Raw genomic sequence first — 27,930 nt, 5'->3', positions numbered from 1 at the left:
ATGTAAACCATAACCCTAACCCTGTTGCCATGTAAACCACAACCCTAACCCTGTTGCCAGGTAAACCCTAACCCTGTTTCCATGTAAACCATAACCCAACCCTGTTGCCATGTAAACCACAACACTAAACCTAACTCTGTTGCCATGTAAACACAACACTAAACCTAACTCTGTTGCCATGTAAACCACAACACTAAACCTAACTCTGTTGCCATGTAAACCACAACACTAAACCTAACTCTGTTGCCATGTAAACCACAACACTAAACCTAACTCTGTTGCCATGTAAACCACAACACTAAACCTAACTCTGTTGCCATGTAAACCACAACACTAAACCTAACTCTGTTGCCATGTAAACCACAACACTAAACCTAACTCTGTTGCCATGTAAACCACAACACTAAACCTAACTCTGTTGCCATGTAAACACAACACTAAACCTAACTCTGTTGCCATGTAAACCACAACACTAAACCTAACTCTGTTGCCATGTAAACACTCACATCATCATGTCAGAGCTGCAATGTTTATCAGAAAGATTTACATTGTTTTTGTTTTTAACATTTGAATAAATGGTTTTGTTTAAAGGAGGGATAGGGAGGGAGAGAGGGAGGACAGGGAGAGAGGACAGGGAGGGAGAGAGGAATGACAGGGAGGGAGAGAGGAAGGAGAGGGAGGGCAGGAAGGGGGAGGGAGGTAGCGAGGGAGGACAGGGAGGGCGAGAGGAGGGGATAGAGATGGAGAGAGAGAGAGAGGGAGGGAGGATCGGGAGGGAGATAGGGCGAGAGGGAGGGAGAGAGGGAGGACAGGGAGGGAGAGGGGGAGGACAGCGAGGGAAGAAAGCGAGGGAGGCAAGGGGGAATGAGAACAGGGAAGATACAGAGGGAGGGAGGATACAGAGGGAAGGACAGGGAAGGAGGGAGGGAGGATACGGAGGGAAGCACAGGGAGGGAGGATACGAAGGGAGGGAGGGAGGGACGATACCGAGGGAGGACAGGGAGGTACAGTAATTGCATTGGACACCATTTAACCGTCAGGATAGGAGAGCGCCATCAGTGCTGAATAAACTGAGTGAGTGACCGACCTGGATCCAAATAGTATTTGTTGTCTTTCAATTACTTTAACTGCGTTTGATTAAGCTTGACTGGAGCAATGAAACCAATAGAATAGAGCCAAAAGTGTAAGCACATCTGGCACTTCAGGCAGGCTTAATCAAATGCTCAAAGTATTTGAAAAAATTATACAAATGCTGCTTGACCCCAGGTGTGATGAGAATGCCTGCCTCTCTCGTCATGGTTGTACAGTATTAGAAGCCTTAGAGAGTCAGTGTTGTGCTATAGGCCTGCTGAGTATGGAATACCGTTTGGGTAAAAAAAAAAGATACATGATACATGATACACAAAAATAACACAATTTTGACGCGTCAAATAAGCTTTTTGACCAATCAGGACCTGAATATGACTGCATGTCACATAAGAATTTGACACGTTCATTCATTCTTTACGGAGTTATTACACATTGATTACGCTACGACTCATATTTCAGAGGGATTCACCTATACGCATGCTATGATGCTGGTAAAGTTTTGTCTCGCGGCACAAGGCAGACTCACACTTCTAAGCTCTGGTCAGAAAAAAAAGTTTAATAGCATTTACATTTTAGCAGACGCTCTTATCCAGAGTGACTTACAGTAGTGAATGTATACATTTCATACATTTTTTGTTTTTTGTTTTTTGTATTGGCCCCCTGTGGGAATCGAACCCACAACCCTGGCGTTGCAAACACCATGCTGGCGTTGCAAACACCATGCTCTACCAACTGAGCCACAGGGAAGTCTAGCTAGCAAATGGATACAAAACAATGTTCTCCCCTAAAAACATGGCAAAACGACATCATCTGTTTCTGTAGTTATAATTAGCTAGCTAACTATCTAGCTAGGTGTCGTCATCTAAAATACCCCTAATTTATAAGACAGTTTTCATGTTTGGTTGATGATGGTCAGACCCGGTCCGGTCAAGTCACACTAGCCAGATGAAGCTAGCTGCTTATAATGGTTAGCTTGGGACAACGGGGATAGGTAGCTGGCTAGCTTGTTTAGTTTGTTATCTAGCTGGCTAGATAGTTATTTTCATGAACTGAAGTACGATTTAAATAGGAGACTAATAAGTGGCTGCCTAGCTAATACTTAGACACATGGATTGCTAGAAAATTATTGCAGTTTCTGGTCATTGTTTTCAGTCTGGTTGCATTGATGCTCTGTACCAAGCTAAAGCTAATTTCAGTAGTTACTCCACACTGTCTCCAGAAGTTGCTAATAACATCAGTATCAAAGATACATTTGTGAGTGACTTCCCAACGTAGCAGGGAAACAGCCTACCTCCAGTTTCCAAACTGTCATCAACATTGACACAATGCTTGATTATTATTCTGTATTTTTTAATTTTTTAAATATACCTTCATTTAACAAGGCAAGTCAGTTAAGAACAAATTCTTATTTTCAATGACGGCCTAGGAACAGTGGGTTAACTACCTTGTTCAGGGGCAGAATGACAGAATTGTACCTTGTCGGCTCAGGGATTCAATCTTGCAACCTTTCGGTTACTAGTCCAACGCTCTAACCACTATGCTACCCTGCGTGTGACTAGCTAGGATGAATCAGGTGCAACTACTTGGGATGTGGCCGGCAAAAGATCACCATCCTTTCTCCCCCGCCTTTGGGATGGTTGCATGTCGGTTGCATGTCGGGGAGAATGTTGGACTACCTAGCTAACATTTTTCGATCCTGCTAGTTTGATCCTGATCTAATTTCAAATGCTCACACAAACGTTTTTCCTGTTTGGTCTAACAAATAAATAATGTTGTATTACCAACGCGGTATTGTAAACACGTCATGGCGGTGTGTGTGATTTTTTTGTGATTTTTTTTGTTGCAGATTAGTATTATATGGTACTTATTTCATGCTTCATATAGTGTTATTATGCTGAGCTCAGAGAGTCCGAGTGTTTTAGTACAGCCATGCTGCTCTGATGTTAACACAGGGAGATCTAGAATGGAACACGTAAATAATTGGCATGGCAACATTGTGATGTCATCTAAGGTTACTATAGTTTAGTGATTTTCTATTCGTTTTTTTATTTCTATTCGTTTTTTAGGGGGGGTGGGGGGGATTCAGTTTAGTTTCAGTTACTTTTCAGACTTGATTTACTACATATGTAGGATCTTAATGTGATCACTATTTTTTTTCTGAGAATTTTTACTGCATAGCAGGAAATGCAAACTTCTAGTGTATTTCAGTTTTAAAGAGGCTTCTAAAGTTTGTAATTTCCACTTTCAGACTTTATTTGCACTAATGAAAAATGTATCAACCCCTACAATGTCCATTATTTATAATCCACATAATAATTCACATTTCCTGACGCTGCAGGATTATTTTCCTGCTGTAGCAAACTGGCTCAAATATTTGGTTTCAATTTGGAAAAAAAAACATTTCTATTTCGTTTTTATGTGATTTAGATTTAGTGTTAGTGACAGAAAGTATCCTTATGCATGGTAGTTTAGGAGACATTTATGTGTTGTAGGTCTATAGCAGAGGTACTCCAGTCCAGTCAAACACATTTCCTAGGTGGCAAAGGTCCGGATGGATATTGTCCTTTATCAGCGTAGTAACAAACCTCCACTTTGCAACCCATGCAACCCCAAACTGTTCCAACTGTTCACAGCCTTTTTTTTTGGCGGAGAGAAAAATGTGCAGTTTTAAGCTCATTTTCTGTAATTCTACACATTACGCGTGAAGAGAACATTTAGTAGTTTTAATTTCCTGTAATTCAACACATTTTTCAAGTCTCATTTTATGTATGTTCATAATACCACAGGAGTCGAATCCTGACGGATTCCAAAAATAAAATAATATCTCTGATAATAATATCACACTGTGTCTTTATCCTGCAGTTCAGATTAACTTTGAGGTTGGTTTTTCATCTCTGTTCCATACACTTCTGACACAATACAACATACTGAGCAAATTTTTTTTTTTTTAAGTACACAGGTGGTCTATTCAGGAATCAAATTACAGAGATTATTATAAACATCAAGGGCTTGTTTGGATTTAACCAATTTTAAAGATTGTTTATATAACTTTACCTCGTTTAAGAAGACAATAAACAGCGGTATTTTTCCAGAAACATTTGTGAATGAAATATAATATATTTTTGAATAAAACATTGTAACCATTTTAACTTAATGGTACCATTCATTGGATCAAAGTCAATTGCATTCAGGCCACCTTCCTTAATAGACTTTACAATAGCCCCTTTTCTTAAATACTGATGTTTATTTTCTACAAAATTGTCATTGTTAATTATCTTGATTAACTTGTCAGGCATACTGTAGCTAATGACTAATCTGGATTAGTTAGTCTTGATAGACTCTCCATTTTAGTAAGTGGAATATGTCCAAAAATGGATAACTTCCTTTGTAGACAACTATTGAGAATAGTTTGACTCTTCTGTCAATTATTCTATATATATATACTGCTCAAAAAAATAAAGGGAACACTTAAACAACACATTCTAGATCTGAATGAAAGAAATCATCTTATTAAATACTTTTTTCTTTACATAGTTGAATGTGCTGACAACAAAATCACACAAAAATAATCAATGGAAATCCAATTTATCAACCCATGGAGGTCTGGATTTGGAGTCACACTCAAAATTAAAGTGGAAAACCACACTACAGGCTGATCCAACTTTGATGTAATGTCCTTAAAACAAGTCAAAATGAGGCTCAGTAGTTTGTGTGGCCTCCACGTGCCTGTACGACCTCCCTACAACGCCTGGGCATGCTCCTGATGAGGTGGCGGATGGTCTCCTGAGGGATCTCCTCCCAGACCTGGACTAAAGCATCCGCCAACTCCTGGACAGTCTGTGGTGCAATGTGGCGTTGGTGGATGGAGTGAGACATGATGTCCCAGATGTGCTCAATTGGATTCAGGTCTGGGGAACGGGTGGGCCAGTCCATAGCATCAATGCCTTCCTCTTGCAGGAACTGCTGACACACTCCAGCCACATGAGGTCTAGCATTGTCTTGCATTAGGAGGAACCCAGGGCCAACCGCACCAGCATATGGTCTCACAAGGAGTCTGAGGATCTCATCTCGGTACCTAATGGCAGTCAGGCTACCTCTGGCGAGCACATGGAGGGCTGTGCGGCCCCCCAAAGAAATGCCACCCCACACCATGACTGACCCACCACCAAACCGGTCATGCTGGAGGATGTTGCAGGCAGTAGAATGTTCTCCACGGCGTCTCCAGACTCTGTCACGTCTGTCACGTGCTCAGTGTGAACCTGCTTTCATCTGTGAAGAGCACAGGGCGCCAGTGGCGAATTTGCCAATCTTGGTGTTCTCTGGCAAATGCCAAACGTCCTGCACGGTGTTGGGCTGTAAGCACAACCCCCACCTGTGGACGTCGGGCCCTCATACCACCCTCATGGAGTCTGTTTCTGACCGTTTGAGCAGACACATGCACATTTGTGGCCTGCTGGAGGTCATTTTGCAGGGCTCTGGCAGTGCTTCCCCTGCTCCTCCTTGCACAAAGGCGGAGGTAGTGGTCCTGCTGCTGGGTTGTTGCCCTCCTACGGCCTCCTCCACGTCTCCTGATGTACTGGCATGTCTCCTGGTAGCGCCTCCATGCTTTGGACACTACGCTGACAGACACAGCAAACCTTCTTGCCACAGCTCGCATTGATGTGCCATCCTGGATGAGCTGCACTACCTGAGCCACTTGTGTGGGTTGTAGACTCCGTCTCATGCTACCACTAGAGTGAAAGCACTGCCAGCATTCAAAAGTGACCAAAACATCAGTCAGGAAGCATAGGAACTGAGAAGTGGTCTGTGGTCCCCACCTGCAGAACCACTCCTTTATTGGGGGTGTCTTGCTAATTGCCTATAATTTCCACCTGTTGTCTATTCCATTTGCACAACAGCATGTGAAATTTATTGTCAATCAGTGTTGCTTCCTAAGTGGACAGTTTGATTTCACAGAAGTGTGATTGACTTGGAGTTACATTGTGTTGTTTAAGTGTTCCCTTTTTTTTGAGCAGTGTATATTGGAAATTCTCCCTACATTTTAAATCCTTTGTAATTACAATATCTAAATATTATTACTTAATCTTTAACTGGTATATAATGCACAGTAATCAACGGGTGATCATGAATAGCCATTAATTCACATTTCTTTTCATATTTAAATGTAAACCAGAAGGTTTCAAATGCTGGAATCTGTGCTGTGTTCTTAAGGAATAGAGTAGTGTTATCTGCCAATTGATTGATATCTAATGAACAGTAATGGTGAGCTGGGACATCCTTGACGAATTCCTCTCTTCACGTCAAAACTTTTTAGCTGTTCATGCTGAAGAGATACTGAACTAGTATTACCATCATATAACATTCCAATCACCTTTACACATTTCACCAAAAAAAACCCGAAATATTCCAGTGTTCAATGTACTCAAAATAATCCCACACGTGGCATTGCCTTTTGCGACCGACCACTGCTGGTGTTGGGTTTGCTGCCGCCATTGTTCACTCCTATGGTTCTATCAGGTTTCAGATAAGACCAAAGCATTTACCCACCAGATTCAGAAGTTTGCAAAAACCCATTAGGAAAAAAACAACCTTATTTTTTATTTCAGAGAGTTTTTCCCAATGTTACTATAATAACCTTGGTGTGATCCAGTATGGCACAGCATTATATAACCTACAATCTAAGGCTGGAGGCCAATATGCAACTAGTACAGTCTAAGGACTGGACAAATATGGAACTGGTACAGTCTTACTATTTGGATGAAAGAAACTGATTGAGAAATGATATCAACTCCTAAATCTCTCTCTCTTTCTCTCTCTCCCCCCTCTCTCTTTCTATCTCTCTCTTTTTCTCTGTGTCCTTTTTCAGGGTATTCAAAAAAGCAAGTCCCAATGGAAAGGTGAGTTATACTTTGTGTTATTAATAATGACTTATTACACAATAACAGCGTAATGAGCAACATTCCTCTACTAAGACTTTTCTTAGACAATCCAGAAGGAATCAACTAACCTCCATTAAAGTGTTTTTGATCACAGTGTAACCAGTCTAGTGTTGTAATAATTTTCAAAGATTTCATTTAGCTTTTCAAAGGTTTAATTTAGCTGGAGATAGGTAGTTATTATTGCTGCTATCTGATAGCTGGAGCTAGCAGCTATAATAACTACCTATCTGATAGCTGGAGCTAGCAGCTATAATAACTACCTATCTGATAGCTGGAGCTAGCAGCTATAATAACTACCTATCTGATAGCTGGAGCTAGCAGCTATAATAACTACCTATCTGATAGCTGGAGCTAGCAGCTATAATAACTACCTATCTGATAGCTGGAGCTAGCAGCTATAATAACTATCTATCTGATAGCTGGAGCTAGCAGATAGCAGCTATAATAACTACCTATCTGATAGCTGGAGCTAGCAGCTATAATAACTACCTATCTGATAGCTGGAGCTAGGGTTAGGTTCAATAGGACTCTGCTAAGAGCTGTGATTCTCCTGTCTGGGCCGTGCTGGCTGGGCGGTGCTGGCTGGGCCATGCTGACTGGGCTGTGCTGGCTGGGTCATGCCTGTGTCTCCTTGTACAGTAGTCTGTAGGCCACAGCAGAGTAGATGGCTAACTGTTTGATGCACCGGTCCTCACAGCAGCAGCAGCAGCAGAAGAGACTGTGGGAAGAATATGAAGCAGCTGCCTGGAGCTGACTCAGCTCCTGCTCTCTTTAGCTAGCTGGCCGTGTCAGGATTCTACACAGGGATCTAAACAGGGTTCCACACATGGTTCTCCACAGTGTTCTAAACAGGGTTGTCCACAGGGTGCTTCACAGGGATCCGCACAGGGTTCTAAATATAGTTCTCCACAGGGTTCTAAACAGGGTTCTACACAGGGTTCTACTCGGGGTTCTAAACAGGGTTCTACAATGTGTTCTAACCAGGGTTCTACTCAAGGTTCTACACAGGGTTCTACAACGTGTTCTAAACAGGGTTCTACTCGGGGTTCTAAACAGGGTTCTACAACGTGTTCTAAACAGGGTTCTACTCAAGGTTCTACACAGGGTTCTACAAAGTGTTCTAAACAGGGTTCTACTCAAGGTTCTACACAGGGTTCTAAGCAGAGTTCTCCTGGTCAACCACGGGATGAACATGGGATATTGGGGACCTTTTACTGTTTAGAACCATGAAATCTGGTACATTATTTTCATTATCTCATTACACTATTCTCTGAAACCCACTGTTGTCATCCTCAGCTCACAGTGTACCTGGGGAAGAGGGACTTTGTGGACCATGTTGACCTGGTGGAACCCGTAGGTAAGACAACCCTAACCAGTTAACACAACCCTAACCATAACCTCCTCTAGTTAACACAACCCTAACCATAACCTCCTCTAGTTAACACAACCCTAACCATAACCTCCTCTAGTTAACACAACCCTAACCATAACCTCCTCTAGTTAACACAACCCTAACCATAACCTCCTCTAGTTAACACAACCCTAACCATAACCTCCTCTAGTTAACACAACCCTAACCATAACCTCTTCTAGTTAACACAACCCTAACCAGTTAACACAACCCTAAACATAACCTCTTCTAGTTAACACAACCCTAACCATAACCTCCTCTAGTTAACACAACCCTAACCATAACCTCCTCTAGTTAACACAACCCTAACCATAACCTCTTCTAGTTAACACAACCCTAACCAGTTAACACAACCCTAACCATAACCTCCTCTAGTTAACACAACCCTAACCATAACCTCCTCTAGTTAACACAACCCTAACCATAACCTCCTCTAGTTAACACAACCCTAACCAGTTAACACAACCCTAACCATAACCTCTTCTAGTTAACACAACCCTAACCATAACCTCCTCTAGTTAACACAACCCTAACCATAACGTCCTCTAGTTAACACAACCCTAACCATAACCTCCTCTAGTTAACACAACCCTAACCAGTTAACACAACCCTAACCATAACGTCCTCTAGTTAACACAACCCTAACCATAACCTCCTCTAGTTAACACAACCCTAACCATAACGTCCTCTAGTTAACACAACCCTAACCATAACCTCCTCTAGTTAACACAACCCTAACCATAACCTCTTCTAGTTAACACAACCCTAACCATAACCTCCTCTAGTTAACACAACCCTAACCATAACCTCCTCTAGTTAACACAACCCTAACCAGTTAACACAACCCTAACCATAACGTCCTCTAGTTAACACAACCCTAACCATAACCTCCTCTAGTTAACACAACCCTAACCATAACGTCCTCTAGTTAACACAACCCTAACCATAACCTCCTCTAGTTAACACAACCCTAACCATAACCTCCTCTAGTTAACACAACCCTAACCAGTTAACACAACCCTAACCATAACGTCCTCTAGTTAACACAACCCTAACCATAACCTCCTCTAGTTAACACAACCCTAACCATAACCTCCTCTAGTTAACACAACCCTAACCAGTTAACACAACCCTAACCATAACGTCCTCTAGTTAACACAACCCTAACCATAACCTCCTCTAGTTAACACAACCCTAACCATAACCTCTTCTAGTTAACACAACCCTAACCATAACCTCCCCTAGTTAACACAACCCTAACCAGTTAACACAACCCTAACCATAACCTCTTCTAGTTAACACAACCCTAACCATAACCTCCTCTAGTTAACACAACCCTAACCATAACCTCCTCTAGTTAACACAACCCTAACCATAACCTCTTTTAGTTAACACAACCCTAACCATAACCTCTTCTAGTTAACACAACCCTAACCATAACCTCTTTTAGTTAACACAACCCTAACCATAACCTCTTTTAGTTAACACAACCCTAACCAGTTAACACAACCCTAACCATAACCTCTTCTAGTTAACACAACCCTAACCATAACCTCTTCTAGTTAACACAACCCTAACCATAACATGTCCCACTCTACCACCCTGCTCTGTGTACTGTATGTCCCACTCTACCACCCTGCTCTGTGTACTGTATGTCCCACTCTACCACCCTGCTCTGTGTACTGTATGTCCCACTCTACCACCCTGCTCTGTGTACTGTATGTCCCACTCTACCACCCTGCTCTGTGTACTGTATGTCCCACTCTACCACCCTGCTCTGTGTACTGTATGTCCCACTCTACCACCCTGCTCTGTGTACTGTATGTCCCACTCTACCACCCTGCTCTGTGTACTGTATGTCCCACTCTACCACCCTGCTCTGTGTACTGTATGTCCCACTCTACCACCCTGCTCTGTTTACTGTATGTCCCACTATACCACCCTGCTCTGTTTACTGTATGTCCTACTCTACCACCCTGCTCTGTGTACTGTATGTCCCACTCTACCACCCTGCTCTGTGTACTGTATGTCCCACTCTACCACCCTGCTCTGTGTACTGTATGTCCCACTCTACCACCCTGCTCTGTGTACTGTATGTCCCACTCTACCACCCTGCTCTGTGTACTGTATGTCCCACTATACCACCCTGCTCTGTTTACTGTATGTCCCACTCTACCACCCTGCTCTGTGTACTGTATGTCCCACTCTACCACCCTGCTCTGTGTACTGTATGTCCCACTCTACCACCCTGCTCTGTGTACTGTATGTCCCACTCTACCACCCTGCTCTGTGTACTGTATGTCCCACTCTACCACCCTGCTCTGTGTACTGTATGTCCCACTCTACCACCCTGCTCTGTGTACTGTATGTCCCACTCTACCACCCTGCTCTGTGTACTGTATGTCCCACTCTACCACCCTGCTCTGTGTACTGTATGTCCCACTCTACCACCCTGCTCTGTGTACTGTATGTCCCACTCTACCACCCTGCTCTGTGTACTGTATGTCCCACTCTACCACCCTGCTCTGTGTACTGTATGTCCCACTCTACCACCCTGCTCTGTGTACTGTATGTCCCACTCTACCACCCTGCTCTGTGTACTGTATGTCCCACTCTACCACCCTGCTCTGTGTACTGTATGTCCCACTCTACCACCCTGCTCTGTGTACTGTATGTCCCACTCTACCACCCTGCTCTGTGTACTGTATGTCCCACTCTACCACCCTGCTCTGTGTACTGTATGTCCCACTCTACCACCCTGCTCTGTGTACTGTATGTCCCACTCTACCACCCTGCTCTGTGTACTGTATGTCCCACTCTACCACCCTGCTCTGTGTACTGTATGTCCCACTCTACCACCCTGCTCTGTGTACTGTATGTCCCACTCTACCACCCTGCTCTGTGTACTGTATGTCCCACTCTACCACCCTGCTCTGTGTACTGTATGTCCCACTCTACCACCCTGCTCTGTGTACTGTATGTCCCACTCTACCACCCTGCTCTGTGTACTGTATGTCCCACTCTACCACCCTGCTCTGTGTACTGTATGTCCCACTCTACCACCCTGCTCTGTGTACTGTATGTCCCACTCTACCACCCTGCTCTGTGTACTGTATGTCCCACTCTACCACCCTGCTCTGTGTACTGTATGTCCCACTCTACCACCCTGCTCTGTGTACTGTATGTCCCACTCTACCACCCTGCTCTGTGTACTGTATGTCCCACTCTACCACCCTGCTCTGTGTACTGTATGTCCCACTCTACCACCCTGCTCTGTGTACTGTATGTCCCACTCTACCACCCTGCTCTGTGTACTGTATGTCCCACTCTACCACCCTGCTCTGTGTACTGTATGTCCCACTCTACCACCCTGCTCTGTGTACTGTATGTCCCACTCTACCACCCTGCTCTGTGTACTGTATGTCCCACTCTACCACCCTGCTCTGTGTACTGTATGTCCCACTCTACCACCCTGCTCTGTGTACTGTATGTCCCACTCTACCACCCTGCTCTGTGTACTGTATGTCCCACTCTACCACCCTGCTCTGTGTACTGTATGTCCCCACTCATACCACCCTGCTCTGTGTACTGTATGTCCCACTCTACCACCCTGCTCTGTGTACTGTATGTCCCACTCTACCACCCTGCTCTGTGTACTGTATGTCCCACTCTACCACCCTGCTCTGTGTACTGTATGTCCCACTCTACCACCCTGCTCTGTGTACTGTATGTCCCACTCTACCACCACTATAGTATTCTTCTGTAATGGTGTTGATTCAGAAGCACATCTTGGGAGACCCAGCTTTATGCACCGCTCCATACACTTACTACGGTTTAGTCGGCAGGGTTTTGTGTGTTTGACCTCAAGCAGTATGTGACGTGTGATATTATCAATAATCTTCTGATGAAAATCACCGGGTTTTTTCCCCCCTTGAGACGTTGCCTTGTTCAGTAGGCTACTCTTTCTGATGATGAAAGGTGTTTGATTTCACACACCTAGATAACATTTAAATCTCCTGCTTTTTCCAGACGGTGTGGTGTTGATAGATCCGGAGTACCTGAAAGAGAGAAAAGGTACTGTGAAAGAGAATGTCTACTGTGAAAAGAGAATGTTTACTGTGAAAAGAGGAATGTCTACTGTGAAAAGAGACTGTCTACTGTGAAAAGAGAATGTCTACTGTGAAAAGAGGAATGTCTACTGTGAAAAGAGAATCTCTACTGTGAAAAGAGGAATGTCTACTGTGAAAGAGAATGTTTACTGTGAAAAGAGGAATGTCTACTGTGAAAAGAGGTATGTTTACTCTGAAAAGAGGAATGTCTACTGTGAAAGGAGAATGTCTACTGTGAAAAGAGAATGTCAACTGTGAACGGAGAATGTTTACTGTGAAAAGAGACTGTCTACTGTGAAAAGAGACTGTCTACTGTGAAAAGAGAATGTCTACTGTGAAAAGAGGAATGTCTACTGTGAAAAGAGAATGTTTACTGTGAAAAGAGGAATGTCTACTGTGAAAAGAGACTGTCTACTGTGAAAAGAGAATGTCTACTTTGAAAAGAGGAATGTCTACTGTGAAAAGAGAATCTCTACTGTGAAAAGAGGAATGTCTACTGTGAAAAGAGGAATGTCTACTATGAAAAGAGAATGTTTACTGTGAAAAGAGGAATGTCTACTGTGAAAAACGAATGTCTACTGTGAAAGGAGAATGTCTACTGTGAAAAGAGACTGTCTACTGTGAAAGAGAATGTTTACTGTGAAAAGAGGAATGTCAACTGTGAAAGAGAATGTTTACTGTGAAAAGAGGAATGTCTACTGTGAAAGAGAATGTTTACTGTGAAAAGAGGAATGTCTACTGTGAAAAGAGGTATGTTTACTGTGAAAAGAGGAATGTCTACTGTGAAAGAGAATGTTTACTGTGAAAAGAAAATGTCTACTGTGAACGGAGAATGTTTACTGTGAAAAGAGACTGTCTACTGTGAAAAGAGACTGTCTACTGTGAAAAGAGAATGTCTACTGTGAAAAGAGGAATGTCTACTGTGAAAAGAGAATGTTTACTGTGAAAAGAGGAATGTCTACTGTGAAAAGAGAATGTTTACTGTGAAAAGAGGAATGTCTACTGTGAAAAGAGACTGTCTACTGTGAAAAGAGACTGTCTACTGTGAAAAGAGAATGTCTACTGTGAAAAGAGGAATGTCTACTGTGAAAAGAGAATCTCTACTGTGAAAAGAGGAATGTCTACTGTGAAAAGAGGAATGTCTACTATGAAAAGAGAATGTTTACTGTGAAAAGAGGAATGTCAACTGTGAAAGAGAATGTTTACTGTGAAAAGAGGAATGTCTACTGTGAAAGAGAATGTTTACTGTGAAAAGAGGAATGTCTACTGTGAAAAGAGGTATGTTTACTGTGAAAAGAGGAATGTCTACTGTGAAAGAGAATGTTTACTGTGAAAAGAAAATGTCTACTGTGAAAAATGAATGTTTACTGTGAAAAGAGAATGTTTACTGTGAAAAGAGAATGTTTACTGTGAAAAGAGAATGTTTACTGTGAAAAGAGACTATTTACTGTGAAAGGAGACTGTTTACTGTGAAAGGAGATTGTTTACTGTGAAAAGAGATTGTTTACTGTGAAAAGAGAATGTCTACTGTGAAAAGAAAACGTCTACTGTGAAAAGAGAATGTTTACTGTGAAAAGAGACTATTTACTATGAAAGGAGAATGTTTACTGTGAAAAGAGGAACGTCTACTGTTCTAATGGCAGCTTGAAATTAAGCTTAAATCAACCAGTGGACAAAACTGCTTGTCATGATGTCATTAGTGGTCATCATGACCTCATTAGCCTGATCATCATGATGTCATTAGTCTGCTTATCATGACATCATTAGACGGGTTGTGGTTTCAGCAATATATTGCGTTTCTAAAAGGTATAATTAAACAAACCGCCGAGGTGCCTTATTGATATATCGGTCTGATATACCACGGCTGTCAGCCAATCAGCATTCAGGACACGAACCACCCAGTTTTATATAATGATCTTTCACTCTTTTCTTCTCTCCTCAGTGTTTGTGACGTTGACATGCGCCTTCCGTTATGGACGTGAGGACTTGGATGTTCTGGGCTTGACGTTTCGAAAGGACCTCTTCGTGGCCAACATCCAGGCCTTCCCTCCAGTGCCAGAAGACAAAAAGAGGTTAACTCGCCTTCAAGAACGCCTGATCAAAAAGCTTGGGGAACATGCTCACCCTTTCACCTTTGAGGTAATGGTCAACAGCACTGTGACCATCTCTATTAGGAGTTGTTGTTATTATTTTTTGTGTTTAGTGTTTTTTTTTTGTCGTATGTGAATTGTATAATGTTGTAATGTTTTTGGTACCGTGCATTTTAGGGACTACAGTGGAAATAAGTTTCTCACTCCATTGTACTGTGTGTACATGTATTATTTTAACTGACAGGTCAAATGTATCCATCAATGATCTCGTCCTAATTTTAAACCTCCTCTCAGCTGTTTTAAGTACTAATTTTGAAATGTCATATTTCTGTTGACAGATTCCACTGAATTTACCGTGCTCAGTCACCCTGCAGCCCGGACCGGAGGACACAGGGAAGGTGCTTCTTGTGTTCAGACAAAATCTACACTACCGGTCAAAAGTTTTAGAACACCTACTCATTCAAGGGTTTTTCTTTATTTTTTTTTACTATTTTCTACATTGTAGAATAATAGTGAAGACATCAAAACTATGAAATAGCACATATGGAATCATGTAGTAACCAAAAAAGTGTTAAACAAATCAAAATATATTTAAGATTTTAGATTCTTCAAAGTAGCCACCCAATGCCTTGATGACAGTTTTGCACACTCTTGACATTCTCTCAACCAGCTTCACCTGGAACGCTTTTCCAACAGTCTTGAAGGAGTTCCCACATATGCTGAGCACTTGTTGGCTGCTTTTCCTTCACTCTGCGGTCCGACTCATCCCAAACCATCTCAATTTGGTTGAGGTCTGGGGATTGTGGAGGCTAGGTCATCTGATGCAGCACTCCATCACTCTCCTTCTTGGTAAAATAGCCCTTACACAGCCTGGAGGTGTTTTGGGTCATTGTCCTGTTGAAAAACAAATGATAGTCCCACTAAACCCAAACCAGATGGGATGGTGTATTGCTGCAGCATACTGTGGTAGCCATGCTTGTTAAGTGTGTCTTGAATTCTAAGTAAATCACAGACAGTGTCACCAGCAAAGCACCCCAACATCATAACACCTCCTCCTCCATGCTTCACGGTGGGAAATACACATGCGGAGATCATCGTTTCACCCACACCACCTCTCACAAAGACACAGCGGTTTTGAACCAAAAATCTCCAATTTGGACTCCAGACCAAATGACTGATTTCCACCGGTCTAATGTCCATTGCTCGTGTTTCTTGGCCCAAACAAGTCTCTCATTCTTACTGGTGTTCTTTAGTAGTGGTTTCGTTGCAGCAATTTAACCATGAAGGCCTGATTCACGCAGTCTCCTCTGAACAGTTGATGTTGAGATGTATATGTTACTTGAACTCTGTGAAGCATTTATTTGGGCTGCAATTTCTGAGACTGGGAACTCTAATGAACTTATCCTCTGCAGTAGAGGTCACTCTGAGTCTCCCTTTACTGTGGCATGCCTCATGAGAGACAGTTCTTGAAAGTTTCCGTATTGACTGACCTTCATGTCTTAAAGTAATGATGGACTGTCGTTTCTCTTTGCTTATTTGAGCTTTTCTTGTCATAATATGGACTTGGTCTTTTACTAAATAGGGCTATCTTCTGTATACCACCCCTACCTTGTCACAACACAACTGATTGGCTCAAACGCATTCAGGAGGAAAGAAATTCCACAAATTAACTTTTAATAAAGCACACCTGTTAATTGAAATGCATTCCAGGTGACTACCTCATGAAGCTGGTTGAGAGAATGCCAAAAGTGTGCAAAGCTGTCATCAAGGCAAAGGGTGGCTACTTTGAAGAATCTCAAATATAAAATATAGTTTGATTTGTTTAACACTTTGTTGGTTACTACTTGATTCCATTTGTGTTATTTCATAGTTTTGATGTCTTCACTATTATTCTACAATGTAGAAAATAGTTTTTAAAAAATAAAGAAAAACCCTTGAATGAGTAGGTGAGTTCGAACTTTTGACTGGCAGTGTAACAGTTACAATCCATAATGACATTTAAGCAGAAAAAGAATCCAACCTAAAGTGAAATCCTGTTTTTATATTTTGTCTCTGAAGGCCTGCGGGGTTGACTTTGAAGTCAAAGCTTTCTGCTCAGAAAACGTCCAAGACAAAATACATAAAAGGTAAAACTATTTAATAATGATACACAATGTTAAGCACGTAAATACGTAAATTATTATTAAATGTAGTTGAAATTCTGGAGTGATGTTTTGGAAAACTACTTTTGAATCAGTCCAGAAGGTCTCAGAGATCTTAATTTCACACCATGAAGTTCAGACTTGATTGGGTTGGTAGGTCCTGTAAGCACCCGCAGGGTGAATGGGGTCATTCCACACCACAATGACTGCACAGAGGTCATGGTGGGCATTTCAATGGCACCCAAAACCCAAAAGGTTCTACCTGGAACCAAAAATGGTTCACTTATGGGGACAGACAAATAAACTTTCGAAGGTTTTTATATATATATATATATATATATATATATATATATATATATATATATACTGCTCAAAAAAATAAAGGGAACACTTAAACAACACAATGTAACTCCAAGTCAATCACACTTCTGTGAAATCAAACTGTCCACTTGGGAAGCAACACTGATTGACAATAAATTTCACATGCTGTTGTGCAAATGGAATAGACAACAGGTGGAAATTATAGGCAATTAGCAAGACACCCCCAATAAAGGAGTGGTTCTGCAGGTGGTGACCACAGACCACTTCTCAGTTCCTATGCTTCCTGGCTGATGTTTTGGTCACTTTTGAATGCTGGCGGTGCTTTCACTCTAGTGGTAGCATGAGACGGAGTCTACAACCCACACAAGTGGCTCAGGTAGTGCAGCTCATCCAGGATGGCACATCAATGCGAGCTGTGGCAAGAAGGTTTGCTGTGTCTGTCAGTGTAGTGTCCAGAGCATGGAGGCGCTACCAGGAGACAGGCCAGTACATCAGGAGACGTGAAAGAGGCCGTAGGAGGGCAACAACATAGCAGCAGGACCGCTACCTCCGCCTTTGTGCAAGGAGGAGCAGGAGGAGCACTGCCAGAGCCCTGCAAAATGACCTCCAGCAGGCCACAAATGTGCATGTGTCTGCTCAAACGGTCAGAAACAGACTCCATGAGGGTGGTATGAGGGCCCGACGTCCACAGGTGGGGGTTGTGCTTACAGCCCAACACCGTGCAGGACGTTTGGCATTTGCCAGAGAACACCAAGATTGACAAATTCGCCACTGGCGCCCTGTGCTCTTCACAGATGAAAGCAGGTTCACACTGAGCACATGTGACAGACGTGACAGAGTCTGGAGACGCCATGGAGAACGTTCTGCTGCCTGCAACATCCTCCAGCATGACCAGTATGGCGGTGGGTCAGTCATGGTGTGGGGTGGCATTTCTTTGGGGGGCCGCACAGCCCTCCATGTGCTCGCCAGAGGTAGCCTGACTGCCATTAGGTACCGAGATGAGATCCTCAGACCCCTTATGAGACTATATGTTGGTGCGGTTGGCCCCCATCATGTCTCGCTCCATCCACCAACGCCACGTTGCACCACAGACTGTCCAGGAGTTGGCGGATGCTTTAGTCCAGGTCTGGGAGGAGATCCCTCAGGAGACCATCCGCCACCTCATCAGGTGCATGCCCAGGCGTTGTAGGGAGGTCATACAGGCACGTGGAGGCCACACACACTACTGAGCCTCATTTTGACTTGTTTTAAGGACATTACATCGAAGTTGGATCAGCCTGTAGTGTGGTTTTCCACTTTAATTTTGAGTGTGACTCCAAATCCAGACCTCCATGGGTTGATAAATTGGATTTCCATTGATTATTTTTGCGTGATTTTGTTGTCAGCACATTCAACTATGTAAAGAAAAAAGTATTTAATAAGATTATTTCTTTCATTCAGATCTAGAATGTGTTGTTTAAGTGCTCCCTTTATTTTTTTGAGCAGTGTATATATATATATAGCTTTTATTACTACCTCATATTGCTATATAGTATTGCATTGCTGCCCAATAACTCAGTGTGTCTAACCCTAACCCTTGTGTCTGAACAGGAAGTCAGTGCGTCTAACCCTAACCCTTGTGTCTGAACAGGAAGTCAGTGCGTCTAACCCTAACCCTTGTGTCTGAACAGGAAGTCAGTGCGTCTAACCCTAACCCTTGTGTCTGAACAGGAAGTCAGTGCGTCTAACCCTAACCCTTGTGTCTGAACAGGAAGTCAGTGCGTCTAACCCTTGTGTCTGAACAGGAACTCAGTGCGTCTGGTGATCCGCAAGGTCCAGTACGCCCCAGAGAAGCCCGGCCCCCAGCCCATGGCTGAGACCACCAGACAGTTCCTGATGTCTGACAAGCCACTGCACCTTGAGGCCTCACTGGATAAAGAGGTGATGGACATGTTTTTTTTCTTCTGCTGGTAGAGGACATCTTTACATTACACTACATTGCACTACATTACTCTACATTCTTAGGCCTCACTCCCCCCTATCTGAGGTATTTACTGCAGCCCTCATCCTCCACATACAACACCCGTTCTGCCAGTCACATTCTATTAAAGGTCCCCAAAGCACACACATACCTGGGTCGCTCCTCTTTTCAGTTCGCTGCAGCTAGCGACTGGAACGAGCTGCAACAAACACTCAAACTGGACAGTTTTATCTCCATCCCTTCATTCAAACAGTCAATCATGGACACTCTTACTGACAGTTGTGGCTGCTTTGCGTGATGTATTGTTGTCTCTACCTATTTTCCCTTTGTGCTGTTGTCTGTGTCCAATCATGTTTGTACCCTGTTTTGTGCTGCTACCACGTTGTGTTGCTACCATGTTGTTGTCATGTTGTGTTGCTGCCATGCTGTGTTGTCATGTTGTGTTTCTACCATGCTGTGTTGTCATGTGTTGCTGCCTTGCTATGTTGTTGTCTTAGGTCTCTCTTTATGTAGTGTTGTGTTGTCTCTCTTGTCATGATGTGTGTTTTGTCCTATATATTTAAATTTTTTTATTTTATTTCTTTAAATCTCAGTCCCCAGTCCCCGCAGGAGGCCTTTTGCCTTTTGGTAGGCCGTCATTGTAAATAAGAATTTGTTTTTAACTGACTTTGACTGAGTTAAATAAAGGTTCAATGAATACAAATAAAATAAGTTGCATTACTCTTCATTACTCTACATTACTGTACATTACTCTACATTACACTATATTATACTACATTACTCTACACTACCCTACATTACAGTGCATTATACTAAATTACTCTACACTAGCCTACATTACAGTGCATTATACTACATTACTGTACATTACTCTACATTACACTATATTATACTACATTACTCTACACTAGCTTACATTACAGTGCATTATACTACATTACTCTACATTACAGTACATTACACTACCCTACATTACAGTGCATTATACTACATTACTCTACATTACAGTACATTACATTACCCTACATTACAGTGCATTATACTACATTACTCTACACTAGCCTACATTACAGTGCATTATACTACATTACTCTACATTACAGTACATTACTCTACATTACATTACTCCACATTACTCTACATTACTCTACATTACAGTACAGTACATTACTCTACACTACCCTACATCACAGTGCATTATACTACATTACTCTACATTACTGTACATTACTCTACATTACAGTACATTATACTACATTACCCTACATTACAGTGCATTATACTACATTACTCTACATTACTCTACATCACTGTGCATTATACTACATCACTCTACATTACTGTACATTACTCTACATTACAGTGCATTGCACTACACCACATTACTCTGCATTACACTACATTATACTACATTACTCTACACTACCCTACATTACAGTGCATTATACTACATTACTCTACATTATACTACATTACTCTACATTATACTACATTACAGTACATTACTCTACATTACACTACATTACTCTACATTACAGTACATTATACTACATTACTCTGAATTATACTACATTGCTCCACATTATACTAAGTTAATTCACAATTCTCAACATTATACTATGTCAATCGATATTACTCGACATTACCCTACATTACAGTACATTATACTACATTACTCTACATTACAGTACATTATACTACCTTAATCCACATTACTCTACCCTACCTTTTTGTATTGTATTTATTATGGATCCCCATTACTTCCTGCCAAGGCAGCAGCTACTCTTCCTGGGGTTTATTATGCATCCCCATTAGTTCCTGCCATGGCAGCAGCTAGTCTTCCTGGGGTTTATTATGGATCCCCATTAGTTCCTGGCAAGGCAGCAGCTAGTCTTCCTGGGGTTTATTATGCATCCCAATTAGTTCCTGCCATGGCAGCAGCTACTCTTCCTGGGTTCTGGCAAAATTTAGGCAGTTATACATTTAAAAAAAATTACAATACATTCATAACAGTGTGTACTTCACAACCACATATCTACAACACAAAATCCATGTGTACTTGTGTGTATAGTGCGTATGTTATCGTGTGTGTGTATACATGTGTCTGTGCCTATGTTTGTGTTGCTTCACAGTCCCCGCTGTTACATAAAGTATATTTTTATCTGTTTTTTAAAATATGATTCTACTGCTTGCGTCAGTTACTTGATGTGGAATAGAATTCCATGAAGTCATGGCACTCACAAATGCAAGTAGTGATGAAGTTAATCTCTCCTCCTTTTGAGCCAGGAGAGATTGACATGCATATTATTAATGTTAGCTCTCTGTGTACATCCAAGTCCCTCTGTGGCACCTGACCACACGACTTAACAGTAGTCCAGGTGCGACAAAACTAGAGCCTGTAGAACCTGCCATATTGATAGTGCTGTTAAGAAGGTAGAGCAGCGCTTTATTATGGACAGACTACTCCCCATCTTAGTTACTGTTGTGTCAATGTGTTTTGACCATGACAGTTTACCATCCAGGGTTACTCCAAGCAGTTTAGTCTCCTCAACTTGCTCAATTTCCACATTATTTATTACAAGATTTAGTTGAGGTTTAGAGTTTAGTGAAGGATTTGTCCCAAATTCAATGCTTTTCAATGCTTTTAAATTGTTTTATTTAGGACTAACTTATTCCTTGCCACCCATTCTAAAACTAACTGCAGCTCTTTGTTAAGTGTTGCAGTCATTTCAGTCGCTGTAATAGCTGACGTGTATAGTGTTGAGTCATCCGCATACATAGACACTCTGGCTTTACTCAAAGCCAGTGGCATGTCGTTAGTAAAGATTGAAAAGAGTAAGGGGCCTAAACAGCTGCCCTGGGGAATGCCTGATTCTAACTGGATTATGTTGGAGAGGCTTCCATTAAAGAACACCCTCTGTGTTCTGTTAGACAGGTAACTCTTTAACCACATTATAGCAGGGGGTGTAAAGCCATAACACATACGTTTTTCCAGCAGCAGACTATGATCAATAATATCAAAAGCCGCACTGAAGTCTAACAAAACAGCACCCACAATCTTTTTATCAATTTCTCTCAGCCAATCATTAGTCATTGTGTGAGTGCTGTGCTTGTTAAATGTCCTTCCCTATAACTGTGCTGAAAGTCTGTTGTCAATTTGTTTACTGTGAAATAGCATTGTTTCTGGTCAAACACAATTTTTTCCCAAACTTTACAAAGGGTTGGTAACAGGCTGATTGGTCGGCTATTTGAGCCAGTAAAGGGGGCTTTACAATTCTTAGGTAGCGAAATGACTTTTGCTTCCCTCCAGGCCTGAGGGCACACGCTCTCTAGTAGGCTTAAATTGAAAATATGGTAAATAGGAGTGGCAATATCGTCCGCTATTATCCTCAGTAATGTTCCATACAAGTTGTCAGACCCCGGTGGCTTGTCATTGTTGATAGACAACAATAATTTTTTCACCTCTTCCACACTTACTTTACGGAATTCAGAATTACAATGCTTGTCTTTCATAATTTGGACAGATATACTTGGGTGTGTTGTGTCAGCGTTTGTTGCTGGCATGTCACGCCTAAATTTGATAATCTTGCCAATTTGCTAAATCATTAAAGTAGTTGTCAATATCAGTGGGTTTTGTGAAGAAAGAGCCATCTGATTCATTACATTTACATTTTAGTCATTTAGCAGACGCTCTTATCCAGAGCAACTTACAGTAGTGAATGCACACATTTCATACATTTTTTTTCTTCCCTGTACTGGCCCCCCGTGGGAATCGAACCCACAACCCTGGCGTTGCAAACACCATGCTCTACCAACTGAGCCACACGGGACTACATTACTCTGATTCAATGAATGATGGAGCTGGGTTAGCCCTTTTTTTCACAGCATTACATTGGAGTTGCTCCAAAGCTTTTTACTATAATTCTTTGTAATTTATGTTTGTTTCATAGTGTAGTTTCTTCTTTTGATTCAGTTTAGTGACATGATTTCTCAATTTGCAGTATGTTTGCCAATCGGTTGTGCAGCCAGACTTATTTGCCATTTATTTTGCCTCATCAACCATACAATATTTAAATTCCTCACAGTACATGTTTATATGTCAAACCACATTACTCTACATTACCCTACATTACAGTACATTATACTACATTAATCCACATTACTCTACATTATAGTACATTGCTCTACATTATACGATGTTAATTCACATTACTCTACATTATACTACATTACTCTACATTATACTACATTACCCTACATTACAATACATTATGCTACATTACTCTACATTATACTGCATTGCTCCACATTGCACTATGTTAATCCACATTACTCTACATCATACTACATTACGCTACGCTATACTACATTACATCATACTACATTACTCTACATTATACGACATTGCTCTACATTATACCACATTATACTACATTACACTACATCACTCTACATTACTCTACATCATACTACATTACTCTACATCATACTACATTACTCTACAATATACTATATTACTCTACATTATACTACATTACCCTACATCATACTACATTACTCTACATTATACTACATTACTCTACATTATACTACATTATGCTACATTATACTACATTACGGTACATTATACTACATTATACTACATTACTCTACATTATACTCCATTACTCTACATTATACTCCATTACTCTACATTATACTACATCACTCTACATCATACTACTTTACTCTACATCATACTACATTACTCTACAGTATACTACATTACTCTACATTACAGTATATTATACTACATTACTCTACATGACACTACATTACTCTACATCATACTACATTACTCTACATTATACTACATCATGCTAAATTATACTACATTACTCTACATTATACTACAGTACTCTGCATTATACTACATTACCCTACATCATACTACATTACTCTACATTATACTACATTACTCTACATTATACTACATTATGCTACATTATACTACATTATGCTACATTATACTACATTATGCTACATTATACTACATTACTCCACATTATACTACATTACTCCACATTATACTACATCACTCTACATCATACTACTTTACTCTACATCATACTACATTACTCTACATTACAGTATAATATACTGCATTACTCTACATTACAGTATAATATGCTGCATTACTCTACATTCCACTACATTACTCTACATTACTCTACATCATACTACATTACTCTACGTCATACTACATTACTCTACATTATACTATATTACGCTACATTATACTACTTTACTCTACATTATACTACATCATGCTACATTATACGACATTATGCTACATTATACTACATTACTCCACATTATACTACATTATGCTACATTATACTACATTATGCTACATTATACTACATTATGCTACATTATACTACATTACTCCACATTATACTACATTACTCCACATTATACTACATCACTCTACATCATACTACTTTACTCTACATCATACTACATTACTCTACATTACAGTATAATATACTACATTACTCTACATGACACTACATTACTCTACATCATACTACATTACTCTACATTATACTACATCATGCTAAATTATACTACATTACTCTACATTATACTACAGTACTCTGCATTATACTACATTACTCTACATCATACTACATTACCCTACATCATACTACATTACTCTACATTATACTACATTACTGTACATTATACTACATTACTCTACATTATACTACATTACTGTACATTATACTACATTACGCTACTTTATACTACATTACTCTACATTACTCTACATTAGGTATACCCAAACTGGGGTATGTGCAGTGCCGCCGAGGGTAAAATAAAATGTGATTCACATTTTTTTTTAAATGTGTAGAGCAAAATAACAACACATTGTCAAATACAGGTAGCCTAGTTAAATAATTAAATAATTAATAATTAACATCCAATCACATTAACCGCTAATGGTCCGTATGTAGCCAAATGTAGCTGCTCATTCCGTTTGCTCCAAAATTGATAAATGGTTAAAAAAAAGTAAGGCCCGCGTCCATAGAGACACATACCAGCTGTACTGGTAGTACTGCTACTACCAGCAGTATTACACCTGCTACTACCAGCAGTACTACACCTGCTACTACCAGCAGTATTACACCTGCTACTACCAGCAGTACTACACATGCTACTACCAGCAGTACTACACCTGCTACTACCAGCAGTACGACACCTGCTACTACCAGCAGTACGACACCTGCTACTACCAGCAGTACTACACCTGCTACTACCAGCAGTACTACACCTGCTACTACCAGCAGTACTACACCTGCACCTGTCGACGACACAAGTTGTTCTGCTTCCATGAGCACATCCAATGCTAGCATCAGTAATTCTACATTTTGTTGTTAGCCCAGCTAGCATGGACACTGACAGTTGTGAATCTGATGCAGCCGAAGAGTTACTGCCCCCCTTTACCCGGGAAAGTACCGAACGACAGACCGGGACGTTGGACTATCGAAGAGGTGCAAATATGATGAGAACTACATTGATTTGGGGTTCACTTATATTAGGAGTAGTGCCTTTCCTCAGCCACAGTGTGTTATATGTGCAAAAGTACTATATCTGTCACGTTCACGGACCTCAAACTCCCTGTCATATATCAGCCAAGGCGCAGCGTGCCGGTAATTCCACATTCTTTATTGGAGAAAACCGAACAAAACAATAAACAGAAAGAAATGTGACGTAACTGTGGCGCACACAAAACACTCACAGAAATAATAATTACCCACAAACACAGGTGGGGAAAAGGCTGCCTAAGTATGATTCCCAATCAGAGACAACGATAGACAGCTGCCTCTGATTGGAAACCATACTCGGCCAAAACAAAGAAATATAATGACATAGAATGCCCACCCCGTGTCACACCCTGTGTCACGTCCTGACCAGTATAAGGGGTTATTTGTTATTGTAGTTTGGTCAGGGCGTGGCAGGGGGTGTTTGTTTTGTGTGTTTCGGTGTTTTTGGTTTAGATTCTATATTTTCTATTTCTATGTGTATATCTAGTTTTCTATTTATATGTTGGGTTTTTGGCAATGACCTCCAATTAGAGGCAGCTGGTTGTCGTTGTCTCTAATTGGAGGCCATATTTAGTTGGGTTTGTTTTCACTTGTATTTTGTGGGTGGTTATTTTCTGTATAGCCTGGGAGCCTTATGGAACTGTTATCATCGTTTGTTTATTTTGTTTTGAGTGTTCTTGAAATAAATTTAAGAAGATGAGCACTTTACCCACTGCGCCTTGGTCCAATCCTTACGACGCCTATGACACCCTGACCTAACCAAACAGAAAAACGGCTTTCTCAGGTCAGGGCGTGACAATATCACAGCTCGATGAAACTCACATTTAGAAACAAAATATGCCTATTTGAAAAATAAGCCACGGGAGTTTTTGACCGAGAATTAAGATGACTTTCGAGTAATAAGACATGTATAAAAGCAACAGATACCATTAATGAGAAGGGGCTAGAAGTGTCTTATATGTGAGCTACCGAGTGGCGAGGACAGGCAAGCCCCATACTATTGTGGAGGACTTAATTCTTCCTGCTGCTCGGGGAAAAGGCGAAAAAAGAATATACAGACAATGACTTCATCAAACAACACTGTTTCACGACGCATCAGTGACATGGCAGGAGATGATTTGAAACAATTACTGCTTCGCATACCAGTGAATTCTATGTGTTACAGCTGGATGGAAATGGGAATGCCTTGGCAGCAACAACTTGAAAGACATTTTGGACACTACAGTGAAAATTGTTAACTTTGTTAAAGCAAGGCCCTGAACTCTCGTGTATTTCCTGCATTTTGCAATGATATGGGCAGCGACCATGTAACGCTTTTATCAAGGGGCAAAGTATTGGCACGTTTTTTTACATTAAGAGATGAGTTTAAAGTTTTCTTTACTCACCATAATTTTCACTTGTCTGACCGCTTGCATGATGACGAGTTTCTCACACGACTGGCCTATATGGGTGATGTTTTTTCTCAACTGAATGATCTGAATATAGGATAACAGGGACTCTCCGCAACTATATTCAATGTGGGGGACAAAATTGAGCCTATGATTAAGAAGTTGGAGCTCTTCTCTGTCTTCATTAACAAGGACAACACACAGGTCTTTCCATCATTGTATGATTTTGTGTGTAAATGAACTCAAGCTTACGGACAATGTCAAATGTGATATAGCGAAGCACCTGAGTGGCTGGGTGCGCAATTACGCAGGTACTTTCCCGAAACGGATGACACAAACAACTGGATTCGTTCACCCTTTCATGCCCATGCCCTGAAAATGTTATTGATGCAGAGTTATGTGCATCCTTTCAAGCACACCCTTCTCATTAACCTGTTGTGAGTTATTCACAATTTTCGATGAACAAATAAGGTTTTATATGTAAGATAGTTAAATAAAGAGCAAAATTGTTGAGCCGGGTTGTGACAAAAACTCACACTCATTCTTATGTTTAATAAATGTATCGTATAGTGTGTGTGTGGCAGGCTTACAATGATGGCAAAAAACGACATTTGAGAGTACGCTGACCCTGGTGCTAGAGGGGGTACAGCTGGAGGTTGAATGTTTGAAGGGGTACGGGACTATAAAATGTTTTGGAACCACTGCTCTACGTCATACTACATTATACTACATTACTCTACATTATACTACATTACTCAACATTACACTACATTACTCTACATTACTCTACATCATACTACATTATACTACATTACTCTACATTCTACTACATTACTCTACATTACTCTACATCATAACACATTACTCCACATTACACTACATTATACTACAT

General features: G+C 41.1%; 1 protein-coding gene across 1 annotated transcript in view; it reads left to right on the top strand.

Annotated features, from left to right (window-relative positions):
• Positions 1-27,930, top strand: part of arrb1 (arrestin, beta 1) — a 54,824-nt gene that overhangs the window by 14,103 nt on the left and 12,791 nt on the right. Inside the window, exons 2-8 of the mRNA XM_014215431.3 lie at positions 6,956-6,986; positions 8,325-8,385; positions 12,469-12,513; positions 14,491-14,687; positions 14,977-15,036; positions 16,697-16,764; positions 18,885-19,020. Coding sequence (XP_014070906.1) covers positions 6,956-6,986; positions 8,325-8,385; positions 12,469-12,513; positions 14,491-14,687; positions 14,977-15,036; positions 16,697-16,764; positions 18,885-19,020 — 598 coding nt within the window. The remainder of the gene's footprint in view (positions 1-6,955; positions 6,987-8,324; positions 8,386-12,468; positions 12,514-14,490; positions 14,688-14,976; positions 15,037-16,696; positions 16,765-18,884; positions 19,021-27,930) is intronic.

This window comes from Salmo salar, chromosome 09 (assembly GCF_965601325.2).
Source record: "Salmo salar chromosome 09, fSalSal1, whole genome shotgun sequence".
In the NCBI taxonomy this organism is placed as follows: Eukaryota; Metazoa; Chordata; class Actinopteri; order Salmoniformes; family Salmonidae; genus Salmo; species Salmo salar.
This window is presented reverse-complemented; position numbering and strand designations above follow the sequence as displayed.